The sequence below is a fragment of the Lethenteron reissneri genome, chromosome 61, assembly GCF_015708825.2.
Source record: "Lethenteron reissneri isolate LAM-NWPU_2019-01 chromosome 61, ASM1570882v1, whole genome shotgun sequence".
NCBI lineage: Eukaryota > Metazoa > Chordata > Hyperoartia > Petromyzontiformes > Petromyzontidae > Lethenteron > Lethenteron reissneri.
Window position 1 is genome coordinate 5869074 of NC_083839.1, and position 21493 is coordinate 5890566.

The window sequence follows — 21493 nt, forward strand, 5'->3', positions numbered from 1 at the left end:
GAACGGTGATCCAAACTCCGACCCCCAGGAACTGGTTTGCAAATTTGCTGAGGATTTCTGTGAGGTCCTGGAGGAGGGGAAATCCCTCAGCCTGGAAAACATCATGGGGCAAAGTGGGGATGACCCTGCTGAGGCTGCGTTGCCTCAAATATTGGAGGAAGAAGTCACCCCCTGTGAGTGGCTGGCTGAGGTGCCATCTGTTGAGGAAGTACTGAAGGCGATCCAGAGTTTGAGACCAGGAAAGGCACCTGGCAGAGGTGATCTCCCAAGCAAAATGCTGAGGGTGGGTGGCATTTGTGCACAGACTGCCCTACATGACATCATAACAACAGTCTGGACCACCGGACAGGTTCCGCAGGATTGGAAAGATGCCCTGCTGGTCCCCCTCTTTAAGAAGGAGGACCGCACAGACTGTAACAACTAAAGGGGCATCTCACTCCTCAGTTTGCTGGGAAAGGTCTTGGCAAGGATTATTCAACATTGCCTTGCCAGACATGCTGAGGAGAGGCTTGCGGAGCCCCAATGTGGTTTCAGGAAAGGGCGGTCCTGCACAGATGCCATATTTTCTGTCCATCTGCTCCAGCAGAGGTGTCGGGAATTCCAACAAGACCTGCATCTCTGCTTTATTGACCTGGTCAAGGCCTATGATACCATCAGTAGGCCTGGGCTCTGGGTTATTCTTCGTGTTTTCAGAGCCCCTGACCCTCTGCTCACGATCACTCAGGACCACCATGATGGTGAGCGGGCCAGGGTAAAAGTATGTGGCCGGGAGTCGGAGCCATTCACTGTTCACCTTGGGATGCGACAGGAATGTCCTCAGGCTCCCACATTATTTAATATATTTTTCAACCACGTAGTTCGTGAGTCCTTGATGGCTGTACCAGCGGAATTTCCATCTTGTACAGATACAATGGGAGGCTAATCGATGCCTGGGCGAGGTCAAAGGATGGCTCCCTATTGGTCAACCATGTTATGGACCAAGTCCCATCGGTGAGCTCCTCCGGCAGGCAATGCTGCATTGCCTGGGTCATGTAGCCCCCATGCCCAGCCACCGCATGCCTAAACAGCTTTTGTTAGCCCGAATAGAGGGGGCTAAACGGGCGCGCTCCATCTCCCCTCGGTGGGTGCCCTCTTGGATGCATTCCGTCCCCTGGGCCGCCAGCCACGCCGTCATTAATCTTGGACCATGGGCCACCGTCGTCGTTGTCGCGTTCTCGCGACACGTGAATCGTTCCGTGCCTAACCACTACAGCGGCATCAGCGTCGTCGGCGTCACAATCTGGCAACAATACAGGTGTTCAGAATCAGACTGGAGGAGGAATTCGATGAGCGCATTAAGCAATTTTTCACGGATGTCCAGCGGTAAGAAGTTCCAACACCAAATCGACACCCATTGCAAGGCATCAAGTCTGCATTAAGTATGATCCTTGTACTATTATTAAAATTTTACTGTGGAATTGTATGGAGGTGCTGTGTGTTGTTGTCTTGGTGTAGTCTGTTTTTGTTGCTGTTGAGTTGCCTTTCCCAAGCTCGGGAACTGATGTACTTAAGCAATCTGAACCTCTATACTTGTTTTAAGGTGCGCAACGGCGGTGTGATGTTATCCTCCTCATCTGGTATGCTGGAGGTCGGGGTTCGATCCAGACCCCGATGCCTGCTGTATATTTGGAGTCTGTGTCTCTCTTCCCGTGGTCGCGTGGATTTTTTTTCTCCTGGTCCTCCAGTTTTTCACACCACATTTAGAATCAACGTGCGTTTAGAAATAGTTTTTATTATTTGGCTGCTTTAAATTTCGTCGAGCTTTCATTTGTGGCCAGGTCGGTTCTGAAAAAGAAGCTAATCGCTCAGTGGGGCCTTACCTGATAAAATAAAAGGTTAAAATGTTTTGAGTGACTGCCTTACCTTTTCTCTACTTAGCACTCCTATTGTGTTGCTTCTATCGTTTGTTGTTGTAACTCGCTGAACCCCGTACCCCTGCTGGACATCAGTGAAAAAGAGCTTCATAGCTTTCCTTCTCCAGGATCAATAAAGATTCAGAATCTGATTCTGCTTAACCACGCATACTTGAAGTGAATCATGAAAACAAACGATGATTTAATAATGTACGCATTATGGGAACCTCATTTGCCAGTAAAAATATGATAATTGGTTCTTTACCCTTCTATCTGGCAACAAAACTGTCAGTTTTGTTGCCAGATAGAAGGGTAAAGAACCAATTATCAATGTACGCATTGTCCTTAAAAACTGATTGGCCTACACCAGAAACAGCCGCTTTGATGGCTTTATTCAAGCATATGTGTTTGCATGTTTTACCACAAGTATGTGTGGTTAATGCAGACTTGATGCCTTGTAATAAATGTCTATCTGGTGTTTAAGCATCTGTACACCTCCCGTATTGTTTCCAAAAAAGGGTAAAGCCTTTTTTTCTTTTTCAGCATCTTAATACCGACAAAGGGGTCCCTGTAGATAGCATCACAATCATCGTCACAATCATCGTTATCAGCATCGTCATTGTCACGGTCCAATCTCGAAGTTCGGCAGAATATTCCGCACCTCACACCACGACGCACTCAGCTCCAGGAAGCTCTCCGGCAATCTGGCGACTCGGCACAGTGAGCGATACGGTGGGGGTTAATTTCACGGCAGTTCGGTGCCACCGCACCCCCGACGACTGTGCAGATTTCCCTCGCTCTATGCAGGTTTGGTTTGTGCGATTCCGCGTACCTAATGCGTATGCGGCTAACGTATTTCTGCCCAAAATTTGGTCTTATGCAGCGTGAATAATTCACTCTACATGCGGCTATGCGGTCGAACGTGGGACGACATTGTGTGTACCGTGTGTGTACCGTCTGTACTGTGTGTAATGTGTTGTGGGCATCTGTGAAATACTGGACATCTGTGAAAAAAAGCTTTATCGCTCATCGCTTTCCTCCAGGAAAAATAACTATTCAGATGCTGTGTACTGTGTGTGTGCCGTGCGCACTAATCAGCAGGCAGCCGTCTCCTCGTGCGGTTTCGCTTTGCGTGTCCTTTGTTTGGAAAGCATCTACTAGTACTATTACCGCTGCTACCGCACAGAGCGAGGGGAACCTGTACATCCACAGCTGCGCAGTCGTCACAGAGTCACGTCACCATTCCACGTAGAGGTACAAGGGATTCACTCCCACGGCGATTCGATTTAACTATCGCGATCCAGGGCTGCAATGCAATTTGAACAACAAATCGTATTGTCCGGTTTCACATTGTGGCGAGCGTAGCAGCCCCTAATGGGTGCAGGGGTCGAATTAAGCGAGTCCATCGTGCGTGCAACGCGTGCGAGCCGAATGGATCCGCTCGCACGTGCGGACGATCAATTATTATTTGGCCGCGAGCTCCAGAACCGATGCCAACTGAGCAATCGCTCACACCTCTACGCTGAAGGAACGAGAAACATCATTCTATCTCATTCTCCCCCCCCACCCCCCACCTAACCAATGATGACAAAACGCCACGATGGCTTGTTTTAACGCATAACGATAAAAAAACTCAATAGCGGCAACACCGTGCGTTGCTGCTGGCGCGGAGGCGTTGTGTAGCCGCTCGTTCCCCAGGGGGACGGCCGTGTGACGAGCAATGCGTTCAGAGTGGTTGGGCTACTTTAACTTTCCCAATCGATGGTAAAGCGACTTCATTAAGCTATTAATTGTGGCCAAGTCGCTTGTGAAAAAGAGCTACATAGCTCAGTGGGCTTTACCTGGTTTAAAACAAATACAAATAGCCATTGTTTCTGCTCCTTCTTTTCCTCTCGAGCTTTTCCCCACACACCACTTTGCTGGCCATCTTGGGCTCACTGCGGCTTCCGCTCCGATGCGTGAAGGATGCCCGCAAGCAGTGCGGGCATCCTGGAGGAGAAGCCTCAGGAGCCACGCTCGACACCACGGCGCCCACCCCCCCCCCCCCCCCCCCCCGCGATACCTCCCAGGTTACATCGTGACCGCCCGGCCACTTCCGTCAAGATGCCCTAGAATTATTAATTTTAGGGAACACCGTCGGAAGTGAGCCCGCGGAACTTACGTCAACGATGAGGAAGTCGAGCCAGCACCAGGCGTTGGTGAAGTACTTTTGGAAGCCGTACGCCACCCACTTGAGCAGCATCTCCACCACGAAGATGTACGAGAAGACCTTGTCCGCGTACTCCAGCACCGTCTGGATCGTCTTCCTCCGCTCTATGTAGATGTCCTCAAAGGCCTGCGCACAGGCCGTGGGCAGCGTCGGCGGAGACGGACGAGACGTGTAAGTACGCACGTGTGCTGAACTTCTTTCGCACCGTACGTAGCCAACCGCGCTAGTCGGAGGGGCGGGGAAGGACAACAAACTAAACACAAAAGGCAATTCTAAAGAAATGAGTTTTCAATCTCGATGACGATTTAAAAGTGCATAGCTCCAGTGGCTTCCTAATATCAGAGGGAGACGCGTTAACGCCGCGAGGATGAGGAGTACTGTGTCAGCCAAGCACGTGGCACAGGGCGGCAGTGCAGTCGCACCGCCCGCACCCTCGCAGCAGCGAGAAGCACCTGGACTCGATACCCGACTCGGATGCCCATGTTCTCCCCCTGTTCTGCAGTGAGAGTGAGTGAGTGGAGTTTGTATGATCTCCCCCTGTTCTGTAGTGAGAGTGATTGGAGTTTGTATGATCTCCCCCTGTTCTGCATTGAGTGAGTGGAGTTTGTATGATCTCCCCCTGTTCTGCAGTGAGAGTGAGTGCAGTTTGTATGATCTCCCTCTGTTCTGCAGTGAGAGTGAGTGAGTGGAGTTTGTATGATCTCCCCCTGTTCTGTAGTGAGAGTGAGTGGAGTTTGTATGATCTCCCCCTGTTCTGCATTGAGTGAGTGGAGTTTGTATGATCTCCCCCTGTTCTGCAGTGAGAGTGAGTGAGTGCAGTTTGTATGATCTCCCTCTGTTCTGCAGTGAGAGTGAGTGAGTGGAGTTTGTATGATCTCCCCCTGTTCTGTAGTGAGAGTGATTGGAGTTTGTATGATCTCCCCCTGTTCTGCATTGAGTGAGTGGAGTTTGTATGATCTCCCCCTGTTCTGCAGTGAGAGTGAGTGCAGTTTGTATGATCTCCCTCTGTTCTGCAGTGAGAGTGAGTGAGTGGAGTTTGTATGATCTCCCCCTGTTCTGTAGTGAGAGTGATTGGAGTGTGTATGATCTCCCTCTGTTCTGCATTGAGTGAGTGGAGTTTGTATGATCTCCCCCTGTTCTGCAGTGAGAGTGAGTGCAGTTTGTATGATCTCCCTCTGTTCTGCAGTGAGAGTGAGTGAGTGGAGTTTGTATGATCTCCCCCTGTTCTGTAGTGAGAGTGAGTGGAGTTTGTATGATCTCCCCCTGTTCTGCATTGAGTGAGTGGAGTTTGTATGATCTCCCCCTGTTCTGCAGTGAGAGTGAGTGAGTGGAGTTTGTATGATCTCCCCCTGTTCTACACAGAGTGAATGGAGTTTGTATGATCTTCCCCTGTTCTGCAGTGAGAGTGAGTGAGTGGAGTTTGTATGATCTCCCCCTGTTCTGCAGTGAGAGTGAGTGAGTGGAGTTTGTATGATCTCCGCCTGTTCTGCAGTGAGAGTGAGTGGAGTTTGTATGATCTCCCCCTGTTCTGCAGTGAGAGTGAGTGAGTGGAGTTTGTATGATCTCCCCCTGTTCTGCAGTGAGAGTGAGTGAGTGGAGTTTGTATGATCTCCCCCTGTTCTGTACAGAGTGAGTGAGTGGAGTTTGTGTGATCTCCCCCTGTTCTGCAGTGAGAGTGAGTGGAGTTTGTATGATCTCCCCCTGTTCTGCAGTGAGAGTGAGTGAGTGGAGTTTGTATGATCTTCCCCTGTTCTGCACAGAGTGAGTGAGTGGAGTGTGTATGATCTCCCCCTGCTCTGCAGTGAGAGTGAGTGAGTGGAGTTTGTATGATCTCCCCTGTTCTGCAGTGAGAGTGAGTGAGTGGAGTTTATATGATCTCCCCCTGTTCTGCACAGAGTGAGTGAGTGGAGTTTGTATGATCTCCCCCTGTTCTGCACAGAGTGAGTGAGTGGAGTTTGTATGATCTCCCCCTGTTCTGCAGGGGGTCATCCTTCTGGTTCTATGGTTTCATCCCATAGCTAATATTAAAAAGCACAATATAACCGGTCTTGGGCCAAAAAACATCCTAGTGCTAAACGATCATCTGCAAACTACTAAATTGGGATCGCACACAGGAGTAGCAGCAACAGCAGCAGCTGCATCGCCCCCTGCCTGCCAACGTCTGCGAAAATTTGGCAGGACCCTCCTGAAAGAAGCGTCTTGAGGATTGGCGAGGCTTTCGTGGGTAAACAACGACGACGACAACAACAACAATACAATACGTTAGCACGTACCAGGGCACCACTGCTGAGCAGGATCATGATTATGATAAACGACTCGAACCAGTTGTGCTCCACAATGCGGTAGCAGGTCTTGCGAACGTTCCACCAGGTGCGCCACTTGCCCTCCTCGGTGGACACCTGGCAGCACTTGAAGCGAGCGACGCAGCCTGCGCACGGTACACACCGAGTCGCGGGCGGAGAGAGAACCACGGGACGTGGAACGCAAACTCAGTGCCCGATTCACAAACACGGAGGAGGAGGAGGCGTCATCGTCATCATCAACATCACTCTTGACTGCACAATCACCTGGCTCATCAACCACCTCGATGTTAAATTACAGCTGCTGTTCAACATCAGCAGCCATACAGAGAAGAGACCCAAAGACTCACACAGAGACCCATCGACTCGCGGAGATCTCTATGAAGGAATCATCATCACAGCAGCGACGATTCACCACTCTGCGCAATGATCCAGCTCGTCCACCTCGCCGATGTTTAATTTACATCTGCTGCTCGACAGCATCAACAACAACAACATCAACAACAACAACAACGGCCGTACGGATACGATTACAACCGGCGGGGCAGCCACCCTCCCAACGGGGAGACGTGACGCTCGCCGCACGCCCTCTTCTCCGATAACCTCACCGCTCACCGCGTGTCAACTCGCCTGGACCAACATCGCTCTTGAGAGCGACTCTCACCGCCATGGGCCTGCACTCACCGTCGGTGAAGCAGGCGTCGGGCTCCACGATCTCGTCCATCTGCTCGGGCAGCACCTCCACCTCCTCCCCATCCTTTTTGATGTCCACCGTGCTGCCCTCTGACGAGCTCATGTCGTTCAGGATCTGCCGGGGCAATGGGGCAGCGAGGCAGGGGGGGCAAGGGGGCAGAAGGGCAGGGGTGCAGGTTTACAGACGAACTCACAACCACCACCACAAGGCTCACAGGCTAACTCACCACCACCACAAGAATCACCACCACCACCACCAGACTCACAAACTAACTCACCACCACCACCACCAGACTCACAGACGAACTCACTACCGCCACCACAAGACTAACAGACTAACTCACCACCACCACAAGACTCACAAACTAACCACCACCACCACCAGACTCACAAACTAACTCACCACCACCAGACTCACAGACTAACTCACTACCGCCACCACAAGACTAACAGACTAACTCGCCACCTCCTGCAGGACGACACTTCACCGGCGAGCCAAGTCACCTCTTTGCTGCCGTCGAGGTCGGATTCGCTCGTCTGGTCCTCGGTGTCGCGCGTCTCGAAGTCGGACTCGCCCACGGCGATGGGCACCATGCGGGGGTAGAGGCCGGTGGTGTCCACGTGCGCCGCCACTTCCTCGTCGCCGCGGCCAATGTCCACCGAGGTGTGGTTCAGGTTGCACTGCTCCTGGGAGACGGAGCGAGGGAGGGAGCGAGGGGAGGGGAGGAGTGGAGGGACGTGCGCGAAGACAGCACCGCAAGCGGGCATTTCGTGGCGGAGAGACCCGTCGCTTTAAAAAATACGCGCGCACGGGGAACAAAAACCGCGATCCAAACAGCGCCAGTGCAGAGGGACATGCTTGGGAGGGATGCAGGGACGACGATGGAGACTAACGGGGACACGGAGACGTGGCCGATCGGTCAACTCGTTACCGTCATTTGACTACGCATCACAAGCGGCGTGCGATCAACACCGTGCTGTGACCCGGAGTAAAATCCCAAAATAAGGTAGCGGGGTTAGCTGGGTAGGGGGGTGACAGGGTGACAGGGTAGGGGGGTGACAGGGTAGTGGGGTGACATGGTAGTGGGGTGATGGGGTGACAGGGTAGTGGGGTGACAGGGTAGTGGGGTGACAGGGTGACAGGGTAGTGGGGTGACGGGGTAGTGGGGTGACGGGGTGACAGGGTAGTGGGGGACCGGGTAGTGGGGTGACAGGGTGACAGGGTAGCGGGGTGACAGGGTAGTGGGGTGACAGGGTAGTGGGGTGACAGGGTGACAGGGTAGTGGGGTGACAGGGTAGTGGGGTGACAGGGTAGTGGGGTGACGGGGTGACAGGGTAGTGGGGTGACAGGGTAGTGGGGTGACAGGGTAGTGGGGTGACGGGGTGACAGGGTAGTGGGGTGACAGGGTAGTGGGGTGACAGGGTAGTGGAGTGACGGGGTGACAGGGTAGTGGGGTGACAGGGTAGGGGGGTGACAGGGTGACAGGGTAGTGGGGTGACAGGGTAGTGGGGTAACAGGATAGTGGGGTGACGGGGTAGTGGGGTGACAGGGTAGTGGGGTGACAGGGTGATGGGGTAGTGGGGTGACGGGGTAGTGGGGTGATGGGGTAGTGGGGTGACGGGGTAGTGGGGTGACAGGGTAATGGGGTGACAGGGTAGTGGGGTGACAGGGTAGTGGGGTGACAGGGTGACAGGGTAGTGGGGTGACAGGGTAGTGGGGTGACAGGGTGACAGGGTAGCAGGGTGACGGGGTAGTGGGGTGACAGGGTAGTGGGGTGACAGGGTAGTGGGGTGATGGGGTAGTGGGGTGACAGGGTGACAGGGTAGTGGGGTGACAGGGTAGTGGGGTGACAGGGTAGTGGGGTGATGGGGTAGTGGGGTGACGGGGTAGTGGGGTGACGGGGTAGTGGGGTGACAGGGTAGTGCGGTGACAGGGTAGTGGGGTGACGGGGTGACAGGGTAGTGGGGGACAGGGTAGTGGGGTGACAGGGTGACAGGGTAGCGGGGTGACAGGGTAGTGGGGTGACAGGGTAGTGGGGTGACAGGGTAGTGGGGTGACGGGGTGACAGGGTAGTGGGGTGACAGGGTAGTGGGGTGACAGGGTAGTGGAGTGACGGGGTGACAGGGTAGTGGGCTGACAGGGTGACAGGGTAGCGGGGTGACAGGGTAGTGGGGTGACAGGGTAGTGGGGGTGATGGGGTGACAGGGTAGTGGGGTGACAGGGTAGGGGGGTGACAGGGTAGTGGGGTGACAGGGTGACAGGGTAGCGGGGTGACGGGGTAGCGGGGTGACAGGGTAGTGGGGTGACAGGGTAGGGGGGTGACAGGGTAGCGGGGTGACAGGGTAGCGGGGTGACAGGGTAGTGGGGTGCCAAGGTAGCGGGGTGACGGGGCGTCGTCTCCCGACCTTCGTGTCTTCGTCGAGGACCTTGACGTCCTCGTCGTCCATCTTGTTCTTCTTGAAGTGCTTGGCGAAGAAGGCGCGCATGAAGACCTTGAGCCACGCGATGCCGATGTGGATGCGTTGCATGGAGATCTGCAGGTTGTTCATCTCCCCGTCATCGTCCGTCGCCGCCAGGTTGTCCGCGCTGAACGAGCTCAGCAGCAGAGCCAGGAACAGGTTCAGCACCTGGGGTCACGAAGTCAGGGACACGGGGTCACGGGGTTAAGGACACGGGGTCACGGGGTGGGAGGCACGGGGTCATGAGCCGAGCTACTTGAAGTCAAGGGGCCACTAGGCCATGAGCAGGGGGGCACGGAGTCTTCAGGGTACAGGGCGGGGGAATGTAGAATATGGTGACTTGGGTCTGAAACACAAACGAGTTATGGAATTCTTGTGACACCTCGTTAGTCGTACCTCCAATTAGCACGGCTGGCTATGTACCGTGCGAAACAAGTTCAACATACGTACATACGAAGCCTTCCAACTAAGGCAGAACACGTGTACACATTAGCAGAATCAGAATATTTATATTAATACTGGAGGAATCTGATGAGCTATAAAGCTCTTTTACACAGATGTCGAGTCGGGGCGGGTCAGAACATTATAACGACAAACAATACACAAACGCGATAGCGCTGTCCGTCCAGCCGTGGCAGAGGAGGACTTGTAAAGACAATCCATTGCGGAGTTAAAGCCATGATCGTCATGGCCAAGTCAACACGGGCAGAGACAGCAGGACGCGCTGTGGCGTGCCGGACGGAGGCCAAACGTAACACGACCGAGCTGTAGCAATCAAAAAGACCGAGCAACAGCAAATGGCCTTGCGAAACTCCTCAATACAACTCAAGCGCCACCGTTCATCTAAACGAGTTACAGGGACTAGGTGGGAGGCAGGGCTAGTACTAGTGTCTGGCGATCTCGTTGGATAGATGGTTAGGGTCATTGCTAGTACTCATGGCTGGTTAGCTATTTAGTCAGGGCTAGTACTAGCGGGTGGTGAACTAGTTGATTCCGATTAGTACTGGAGGTTAGTTGGTTAGGGGTAAGAGTGAGAGAGAAGGGAGGGGGGGTGTCTTCACAGGGGAAGGGAGGACGCACCACGAGGTTGCCGATGACCATGACCATCATGAAGACGATGAGGCACATGGCCTGGCCGGCCACCTGCATGCAGTCCCACATGGTCTCGATCCACTCGCCGCAGAGCACGCGGAACACGATGAGGAACGAGTGGAAGAAGTCGTGCATGTGCCAGCGCGGCAGCTCGCAGTTGAGCGCGATGCGGCACACGCACTCCTTGTACATCTTGCCGAAGAGCTGCATGCCGACGACGGCGAAGATGAAGACGATGATGGCGAGCACCAGTGTCAGGTTGCCCAGGGCGCCCACCGAGTTGCCGATGATCTTGATGAGCATGTTGAGCGTTGGCCACGACTTGGCCAGCTTGAACACCCTCAGCTGCGCAACAGAGGGCGGGCGCCAGCGGCGGCGTTAGTGGAGGCCGCAGTTCAACATACATACAACAAACAAAGATCCCCCATATAGCCTTAACAGACTGTTGGGGAAAGTGCTGTTAAGCGAGCCGGCATGGCATACGAGGGAATGGGTGGCCAGCACCACGCCCGGCTCCTCAGTAGCAATGTTTAGACATTGCACCAGGTCCACATTTCAGGCTGAGTCAAACTAGGAGAGGCCCAGGACCGGTTCAGAAAATTGTCACTGTTGTTGGTGGCCATGAGCGGGAATCCCGGATAACCGGGTTCGTAGCGCAGCGCACTAACCACTACACGACTGCTCCACATACATACGTACGGTACAGACCAATACATTTTTAATTGACGAAATAAAAACAACGGAAAAAAACGAGCCGAGGCTGTGCCATCGCGCCGCACCAGTCGGAAGGAGCGAAGCACGGACAGGCCCTCCACGTCCTGCAGGCCGAGCTCCATGAGGCTGAGCGAGACAATGAAGCCGTCGAAGATGTTCCAGCCCTCCTGGAAGTAGAAGTAGGGGTCCATGGCGACGAGCTTGAGGAACATCTCGGCCGTAAAGATCCCTGTGAAGACCTGCGGGGGAGACAGACGGGTGGAGGGTGATGTCGGTTCGAGACCAACCACCTCTCGGCGACGACAGCGCTCCGGGAGAAAAGTGGGGGTGGCCGCTTGGGCATCGGCGTTCATGGTTAGAATCCAGCGGCCCGCCCTGGTTCATATTTTTGGAGTGTATGTCTCTCTCTCTCTTCCAATGGTCATGCGGATTTTTCTCCGAGTCCTCCGGTTTTCCTCTCCACATTTAGAATCGACGTGCGTTTAGAGTATTTGGCCACTGTACATTTCCGCACCATAAGCCGCCATTTCGTCGGACTATCATTTGCGATAGCCGGGTCGCTTCTGAAACAAAGCTACACAGCTCAGTGGGCCTTACCCTGGAAAATAAAAAAAAATCATTTTAGTTTATAGTTTTATTTGCCACCCTAGGTGGTACCGATCGACGCCTTATTCGCGATGGTCAGGGACGGTGGCGGGCAGGCGGGCAAGACTGAGGACGGGAGCGGCAGCCGACGGAGCGTCCGCCACGGAGATGGAGCGCGATGAGGTCGGCACGTGCACAGGAGCCGGTGCGGGGGACCATCGCAGTGGCGCCATGGCAACGGGTGGAGCGGCGGCGCGGCGGTGAGCGGACTGCGGTGATGAATGCACCCGGCTGCCCAAGTTCGATTCCCGGCCACGGCTAACATGAGTTTGCGAGTGGCGTCTGTCAACCAGTCCCCACACCCCCCCCCCCCCGACAATTTCAACATCCCCGCACTGACCAACGCGGTGAACTACACATAAACTGCGGGTGAACTATGGATCGGTCAACCTCCCTCTGACCGACAACGGCATTGAGAAGGCCTTCATCCAGCAGTGGGTGGACGACGACAATGTCGGCGCTGAGAGGGCGGGGGGCCTCACCAGATTGCCGACGGTCAAGACGTCCTTGAAGTGCGGCGTCATGGGGTAGTGCTCCATGGCCATGAAGAGGGTGTTGAGCATGATGCAGATGGTGATGGCGAGGTCTACGAAGGGGTCCATGACGATGATGAGCACGATCTTCTTGATCTTCAGCCACATTGGGCAGCAGTCCCAGATGAGGAAGATGTTGGAGAACTTGTACCAGCACGGGGGGCACTTCTTGCGCGACTCCTCGAGCTCCGCTGAGAGACAAATGCAAATGGGGCACGGAGAGCGAGACGGGTTATTTTATTGTCGGTACTGCGCAGGGTGACCGACGCCAACAATGGCCGCCTCTTTAATGCCACGAGCTTAAAGGCAGAGAGTGGGAGTTTAATGCCAGGAGGTTCCCGCCGACATGGAGCCTATCGTGGAGATGCGGCATACATGGAAGATTGGGGAAGGAGTCGGGCGCTGGGGGTATCAGGAGTCAATCGCTGTCCCACGGGATTTTAGCTGATGATAAGTTCACTTGGCGCACGTGGTCTCCCCCTACCCGCGTCCCTCTCCACCCACCCTGTATAAGACTTCACACTCCTGCACGAGGTCCCCACTTGGCAATGAGCCCAATCTTTCCCCCTTAACAGGCGTCATGTCGCGCCCGCATCAGGTCGCTGTTGGCGGAGTTTCGGTTTCCCGCGGCCTCCCCCACCACCGTTTTGCGATCAGTATATTGTATACCGGTGCGCGTGTTGAGTTGGAATAAAAACACTTTGAAAAAAAATAAAAACAATGATCACTTTTTGAAACGTTTCATCTCTCGGTGATGATATTTGCACAATGGCAAGGTCACCACGTGAACTCTCTTACAGGGAAATGGTCGTTCAAGGAGAAAGTGGTCAGTGGGCCGGAGCGCGGCGAGCGGCGCATCTGTCACGGTACGGTGCTCATGGGCCACCCTTAACCGCATCCAACGCACAAACCGTGGCTGCAGATGCAGATATCTGATGCACAAATGGAAAGTTTAAAACTATCCAGTAGTGTGCGGCTGTGGTCATCCAGAACAGACCGAAACAACATCTGACGACGCAATGCCCGATCCACAAATACGAAGGAGACATCCCGGCGATGATGCTACACTCCGCTGCTCCCGACGCGGTTGTCTGGCTTGACTGCCTGAATGCGAAACTGTAGCTGTCGCTCTGCATCGACATCAGCCACTATACGACAGCAAGTACAGCGCCCATTTAATGTACACGTCCCGGAAGAGTGCAGCGGCACTGCGCTTGACAACCACACACTTAATTCACTCTCACTGGCGCCACAGTGATATTTAAATCGATCAAGTTACGTCACCCCGGGTGGTACCGATGGCACAAGCGAGAAATATCCCTGCCAAGTTACCGCATCGAGGGGCGCGATTGATGCTGCGGTTGCAGCTGTGTGATGGTTATCCCAATCGAGTTGAAACAGATTAAATACCCAAAATTACAGCTTGTCCTCAAAAGACTGGGGAGTTATTGAGGGGTGGGGGGCCCCAGGGGGAGGGGCCACCCCTGAGGGGCGAATGAAGGTAATGTTTAGCCCATTCACAGTGGTGGTGGTGACGCGGTGGTGGTGACGGCGGTGGCAGTGGTGGTAGTGGCGGCGGTGGTGGTCAGTGGCGGTGGTGGTAGTAGCGGTGGTGGTGGTGGGAGTGGAGGTTGTGATAGCAGTGGTAGTAATGGCGGAAGTGGTGGTGGTGGTGGTGGCAGTGGCAGCGGCAGTGGTGGTAGTGGTGGTGGCAGTGGTAGTAGTGGCGGTGGTGGTAATGGGGATGATGGCGGCAGTGGTAGTGGTCGTGGCAGTAGTGGGGGTGGTGATGGCAGTGGTAGTGATGGTGGAGGCGGTGGTGATGGCAGTGGTAGTAGGTGGTGGCGGTAGTGGGGGTTGTGATGGCAGTGGTAGTGATGGTGGTGATGGCAGTGGTAGTGGTCGTGGCGGTAGTAGGGGTTGTTAAGGCAGTGGTAGTGATGGCGGAGGCGGTGGTGGTGGCAGTGGCGGCAACAGCGGTGGCAGGCGGGACACCGCCGGCGCTCCGCACCCTCCATGGTGTTGGTGAGGACGCTGATGGCGCTCGCCGTGCGCTGCCTCATCGGCGGCTCCTCCAGCAGGTCCATGGACGGCAGCCGCGACACCGAGCGCCGCTTCTTCACCATCTCGCTGTCCGGCGTCGTGGTCTGCGTCACCGCACACAGCCCACGCAGGCGCTCGCGCTCAAGACCAACAGCTGCAACAACGCCGGCGACACTGACGACAGCGGCGACGGCAGCGACGGCGGCTACGGCGCCAGCGCCGCGCTACGTTTTCACGGCGTTCGTTTGCCGTGAGGAAACGCTGGAGAGCAAACTCACAAAGTGGCCCCAGTTTGCTCGTGCCACACCAACGCTTGCCGAAACGTTTACGCACCGCCTGGAGACCGTGGGGCTGATGGGAGGTATAATATAACAACATAAAATTAGGTGAAGGGACAGATACGGGGGAAGTAAGGAGTATTTTCCGCTTCTAAGATTGCATTGCCTCTGACACAGCAGAGAGTTCAGTGCCTGTGACCCAACCGGTCACCGAATGTACATCTCTTCAATTCCTACCATCTCCTCTTCATGAGGCTGCCGCTATCGTGAAAAATCTTCCTTGGACATAAGTGGTCCGGGTTTTCCCGTCAGCTGCATGGCAGTACATCACATTCACACGTCGCTCGACCCTCTTTCGGTATCGTGACACATTCCTTGTCCTCCTCCTCGTCTTCCAAGCAAAGTGTTGTCCTGGTTTTCTTGTAACTCACGGGGGGGGGGGGGGGGTGACCACCAACCCTGGGCGCTTGGACAACGGCCCGCCGGCCGGCGCAGCGGCAAAAACCCTGCGCCGTGTCAAACGCAAGTGGCGTTGTCACAGCAGCACGTCAAGACAAAACACGCCCCCCCCACCCTCTCGTCTCTCGTCGTCACGAGCCATCCGCGTGCTGCAAGAAAGCAATCACAAGAAACATCGCAGGGTCAACTGGCGGTGGAGGCGGCAGGTGGGTGGCTAGAGCCGTACAGGGTCGGCTCTGCCCCCCGCACCCCTTCGAACAGATTCTCCGGCCCGAGCACCAAACGCGAGGGGGAGGAGCCACGCGCGGCAAAATGTCTCGGAGCCGGCGAGAGAGAGAGAGCTGGCTGCCGCTCCGCCCCAGTTGGTGCAGCCGTGCCATGTAATTTATTCAGACGATTAACCTCCAGGAACGTACGTACCAACGTACGTAAACTGAACGTCTTTCGCACCGTAAGTAGCGAACTGTGCTCATTGGAGGTGCGGGGGAAGGATGACAAAATGAGCTCACCCGCCAATTATTTGCGTGGAATATATACACGTGGCAATAGTTCCTGGGCAAACAAGCCTAACAGCAAAATATTTAGGAAAAATGTTTTGCATTTATAGGGAACTTGAAGGCCCCGGCAAAAGTGATGTTTTCATCACATCTCAATCTACTGGAAGCTGTCCCTGTGCGTTTGAATACTTCCCGCTCCACCGACGCCGCACATGAAGCACAGGGAACACATTTTAGTAGGAGCAGAGTGTTAATACCGTTAACGCGTAAGGTCGCACGGTTGTGTCGTGGGTAAAGACTTTTACGTGACTGAAATATCACGGAATAACGTTGGCTGGGGGTTGGGCTGGAAGTGCGAAATTTCATACAAAAATGTAACAATCGTTTTGTACAAGTAATTTTTATTCGTAGTTGTTTCTCAGATTAGCGTAATCAATCGTAATACTGGGCTGAGAAAACCTACGTCGGTCATTGGAATCAATTCAGCTGGAATCGGAATTCTATCCGAGTCCGTCGAAACCAATCAAAAGGCCGGGAAAGCCTGCCCATGACGGTCGGCACATTCGAAAGAAATCGCAAGACGCAAACCCCATCCAACGCATTTCTACGAAAGCCCTGACAAAACCGCGGCCTTATGACTTGCGTGACAACGCGGCGACAAACACAGGGAGTGAGGGAGGGAGGGAGGGAGGGATGCACGCAGGGAAACAAAGTTTGGGATCTGTGTGGTGGGGGTCATAATGGCCAGGAAGGGCGCAGGAGGACTGATCCATGCCAAATAAACCGAACATGCTGCTTTGGTTGGAGAACAAAACCATGCTCTTGTCTTGATTCTTATTTTTTTGGAAGAAATTTGTCAATTTCCAAAAAAGGTGGGGTGGGGGGTTGTTTCTCAAACCTTTAACGTCGACTTCATCTTTTACAGGAAGATGTGGCCCGCCGACAAAAATAGGAGAGGCCTTGTCTCGTGCGCGTCGCCCAGGCCGGCGGTGTGTGCGTTCCCCCCACGCTCAGCTGTCCGACACGAGTCTGAAACCCCGTTAATAATGACGATCAACTGACGAACGAGCGCCATTGGTGTCCGCGCTGTGCTCGATTTTACCCAATTAAATTATATGCCGTGGTAATCATCTTTTTGGGATCGTGACACCAACACACAGTGGCCTACTCCTCTCACCTAACGCTACTCCGCTTTCACAATCTCCTCTCTCTCCTACCTCTCTCCCCTCTCGTCCCACTCTGCTCCCCTCCACGCACGCTCACGAAGCTCTCAGTCGACCACCGCTCAGTGGAAGGCCGCTCGTTCTCTTCTGGTGCCCCCCGTGGTCTGCAACTCCCTGCCACTGTTCAATTGCAGGCTCCCCTCCTCTGCACGTGACTGACCGTCTCTCTCTCTTTCTCTCCACGAAACAAATGTGCCCATGGTTGTCACCGTTGTTGCACAGAATCGTGGCGACGTCGTGTCGACGCGGCGATGTGCCCCGACCTTGGAAACGAAGCGTTTCCCCCCCCCCTACTCGCGAAAACGTGTCGGACGGCGCTAGGAACCGCACACACCGCACCGCCCGCGGCCTCCGCATTGCCACGAGACAAACCCTCAGCGGAGGTCCCCCGCCGCTGGGCCGGCCGCATCTTCCTCCAAGAGAGAACTCCGCAGCCCGCGGTGCACATCCCAAACTCTGCTACGTACATAATCCTCCTTGGACGCCTTGTCCACGATCACCTCGGGCAGCAGGTATCCCAACGTGGGCGACCTCCCGTCCGGCTTGCCGCCTCCCTCCATGAGCGACACCACGCCGTTGCAGTCGACCGAGCTGTGGTGCTCGATGGCGCGCCCGCCGTTGGTGGCGAGCGGCGCGGCCAGCAGCGCGTTGGGGCGCGCCGCGGCGCTGTGCGCGCTGCTGCGCCGCTCGGCGAGGTGCGGGAAGAAGAGGGAGCCACGGCGGCTGCCCGCCTGGCTGTGCAGCTCCGACTGCTCGTCGTCGGCGAAGTCGTTCTCCGAGCCGCGGTCGCGCGCCCGGAAGCGGAAGCTGAAGACGCTGCCGCGGCTGCTGCGCCGGTGCGACGGCGTGAAGGGCGAACCGCGCCCGATGCTCAGCAGCGACTGCGCGGAGCGCAAAAAGCGCACGGGGCGGCAATTGGCACCGCTCGACGCTTCGAGAGTTTAAGCCCCCGCACCCCCCCCCCCCCTCTCCGTGGTCTTTTGTCAACCGTCGGCCGGCCAGAAGGCGACGGGAAAATTCCCTGATCAAAGATGTGTCAAGCGATTGAAGAGACGACGACTTATAGACGGCGCGCGAGCGCTTAGTATGTCGACATTGTTATTACAGGGTAACTGCCTCCAACAGCCTGCTAGCGCGTCCTTCACGAGCCTCCTCCTCCACGGAGGTCGATCTTGACACCGCCAGTAGCGGTCATCGGCAAGTCCATTGCCCACGCAACAACAGCTGCCATTCGCCACTAAGTGGCGGTGACGTCACCATGGCACTTGTGCCAGGATATGTGCCCACACAAAGACGTGATAATCTCTCGTGGCATGTGTCAATAGCGAGCACATGCTCTTAGAGGATGTGGGTGGCCAGAGCCACGCACGGCCGCCTTTGTCTCTCCAGTGGAGATATTTACACACCGTACCAGGTACACATTTGAGGCTGGGTCAACCTTGGAAAGGCCTAGAACCGGTTCAGATAATCATCACTGGTTTCGGCCATGAGTGGGAATCGAACTCGCATCGCCGGTTTCGTAGTGTAGCAAGCTAATCGTTACAATACCGCTCCCCTTTCCAAAGACAAAGATGCCCGTATAGGCCTAACACACCGTTAGGGGCAAGTGCTGTTAGCGAGCAGCACCTATGAAAGTGCTCGCTAACAGTAACACACACACACACACCACACACCCACCACACACAGTGCGTGCAAACCATTACACTACCGCTGCCCACGCTGACACACACTACACACACACAGACAACACACACCCATACACGCGCACACACGCGCATACACACCCACACACGCGCGCACACACACACATACACGCGCGCACACACACACGTGCGCCACCCACCCCGTGTGACGCGGACCCCTTCTTCTTGAACAGGAGGCGGTTCTCGTGCAGCAGGTTCTCCTGGTTGCGCTTGATGCTGTCCTCCGACTCGGACTTGTGCAGCTTCTCCAGGTCGCCCTTCTCGGAGCCGTCGAGGAGGCCGCCCTCCGTCTGCCGCCGCTTGCGCCGCCGGTTGCGCCGCTCCTTGGCGCTCTTGGAGCTAAGCCGAGACATCTCAGAGGAGCTGCGCGACACCGTCCCCTCGCCGGCGATGCACGGCACACTGCCGGCCGCGGCCGCCGCCAGATCGTGGGCCTGCGCCGGCGCGAAGACAAAGGTCCCCCGTGTAGCCTTAACAGACCGTCGGGGCAAGTGCCGCTCACGAGTAGCACCTACGAAGGCCGGCAGTGGGGGGTGTGTGGCCGGTACCACCACGCCCGGCCGCCCTTCGTCTCCCGAGTGGCGATGTTTACTGCACGCCGTTCAATGCACTCATTTGAGTCTGAGTCGACATAGGGGAGGCCCGGGACCGGTTTGGAAATCGTCACAGGTGTTGGTGGCTGTGAGCGGGAATGGAACTCGGATCGCAGAAGCAGCAGCTGCTGATGCGGATACTCGCTGATGATGTTGATGATGCACAATCGAGAAATTAAAAACTCTCGGGGCAGCGTGCGGAGACGGTGGTGACCACCCAGAGCAGAACCATGGGACGCGTAACGCGGACTCAGCGCCCCATTCACAAACACGGAGTCATCATCATCATCACAGCAGCGATGATTCACCACTCCGCTATTCTTGACTGCGCAATCACCTGGCTCCATCAACCACCTCGATGTTAAATTACAGCTTTTCCTCGACACCATCAACAGCACTGGTTATACGGGGGGAGAGGAAGAAAAAGAGTAGGAAGAAGCAGCAGCAGAGGAAGAAGCGAGTATGTATGACTGGTCATCGCAATCCTGACCGGGTCGTTTAACTTCTCCGTTGCACAAGCGCTGGCTCAGCGGTGGACAAAGCGGCGCAGTGCCCCCCCCCCATCACCTGCTGCTGCTGCTCCTCCTGCTGCCGGTGGAGGTTCTCCAGCATCTGCTGGAAATCGCGCTCCTTCTGCTCGGCCTCCTCCAGCGTCGCCTGGTTCTGCTCCTCGTAGGCCATGGCGACGACGGCGAGGATGAGGTTGATGAGGTAGAACGAGCCCAGGAAGATCACGAGCACGAAGAAGATCATGTAGGTCTTGCCGGCGGCGCGCAGCGTCTGCCGCGTGGCCAGCGGAGGGGACACACACCGCTCGCGCTCGTCATCGTAACCACAGCAACAACATCTCCCTCTGTGTGTGTGTGAGTGAGTAAGCCACGTCCTTTCTCGCAGACTATGGGCTGTGTTAGTCTATGGGCTGTGTTAGTCTATGGGCTGTGTTAGTCTATGGGCTGTGTTAGTCTCTGGGCAGTGTTAGTCTATGGGCAGTGTTAGTCTCTGGGCTGTGTTAGTCTATGGGCAGTGATAGTCTATGGGCTGTGTTAGTCTATGGACTGTGTTAGTCTATGGGTAATGTTAGCCTATGGGTAATGTTAGTCTATGGGCAGTGTTAGTCTCTGGGCTGTGTTAGTCTATGGGCTGTGTTAGTCTATGGGCTGTGTTAGTCTATGGGCTGTGTTAGTCTATGGGCTGTGTTAGTCTATGGGCAGTGTTAGTCTATGGGCTGTGTTAGTCTATGGGCTGTGTTAGTCTACGGCCAGTGTTAGTCTCTGGGCTGTGTTAGTCTATGGGCAGTGATAGTCTATGGGCTGTGTTAGTCTATGGACTGTGTTAGTCTATGGGTAATGTTAGCCTATGGGTAATGTTAGTCTATGGGCAGTGTTAGTCTCTGGGCTGTGTTAGTCTATGGGGTGTGTTAGTCTATGGCAGGGGTCGGCAACCTACGGCTCCGGAGCCGCATGTGGCTCTTTACGGGCTGCTTCTTGACGATATGTACGTATGTACAGTATGTACTCAGATGCATTGCGGCTCTTGAAATACTGAATTTTGTACCGAATTGGAAAGAAATGGCTCTTCTTGTTATTTTGGTTGCCGACCCCTGGTCTATGGACTGTGTTGGACTGTGTTAGTCTATGGGTAATGTTAGCCTATGGGTAATGTTAGTCTATGGGCAGTGTTAGTCTATGGGCTGTGTTAGTCTATGGGCTGTGTTAGTCTACGGGCTGTGTAGGTCTCTAGGCTGTGTTAGTCTATGGGCAGTGTTAGTCTATGGGCTGTGTTAGTCTATGGGCTGTGTTAGTCTATGGGCTGTGTTAGTCTATGGGCAGTGTTAGTCTATGGGCTGTGTTAGTCTATGGGCAGTGTTAGTCTATGGGCAGTGTTAGTCTATGGGCTGTGTTAGTCTATGGGCTGTGTTAGTCTACGGGCTGTGTAGGTCTCTAGGCTGTGTTAGTCTATGGGCAGTGTTAGTCTATGGGCTGTGTTAGTCTATGGGCTGTGTTAGTCTATGGGCTGTGTTAGTCTATGGGCAGTGTTAGTCTATGGGCTGTGTTAGTCTATGGGCAATGTTAGTCTATGGACTGTGTTAGTCTATGGGTAATGTTAGTCTATGGGCAGTGTTAGTCTATGGGCTGTGTTAGTCTATGGGCAATGTTAGT

At 54.9% G+C, this 21493-nt stretch overlaps 1 protein-coding gene across 1 annotated transcript in view; it reads right to left on the reverse strand.

The window, feature by feature from the left end:
• The window catches only part of LOC133358318 (sodium channel protein type 1 subunit alpha-like), a 112484-nt gene that overhangs the window by 29674 nt on the left and 61317 nt on the right, over positions 1 to 21493 (reverse strand). The window contains 12 exon segments of the mRNA XM_061576577.1: positions 4054 to 4227; positions 6375 to 6529; positions 7086 to 7209; positions 7599 to 7781; positions 9501 to 9722; positions 10635 to 10991; positions 11426 to 11599; positions 12488 to 12729; positions 14550 to 14685; positions 17506 to 17919; positions 18882 to 19175; positions 19902 to 20114. Of these exon segments, the coding sequence (XP_061432561.1) occupies positions 4054 to 4227; positions 6375 to 6529; positions 7086 to 7209; positions 7599 to 7781; positions 9501 to 9722; positions 10635 to 10991; positions 11426 to 11599; positions 12488 to 12729; positions 14550 to 14685; positions 17506 to 17919; positions 18882 to 19175; positions 19902 to 20114 (2688 nt within the window).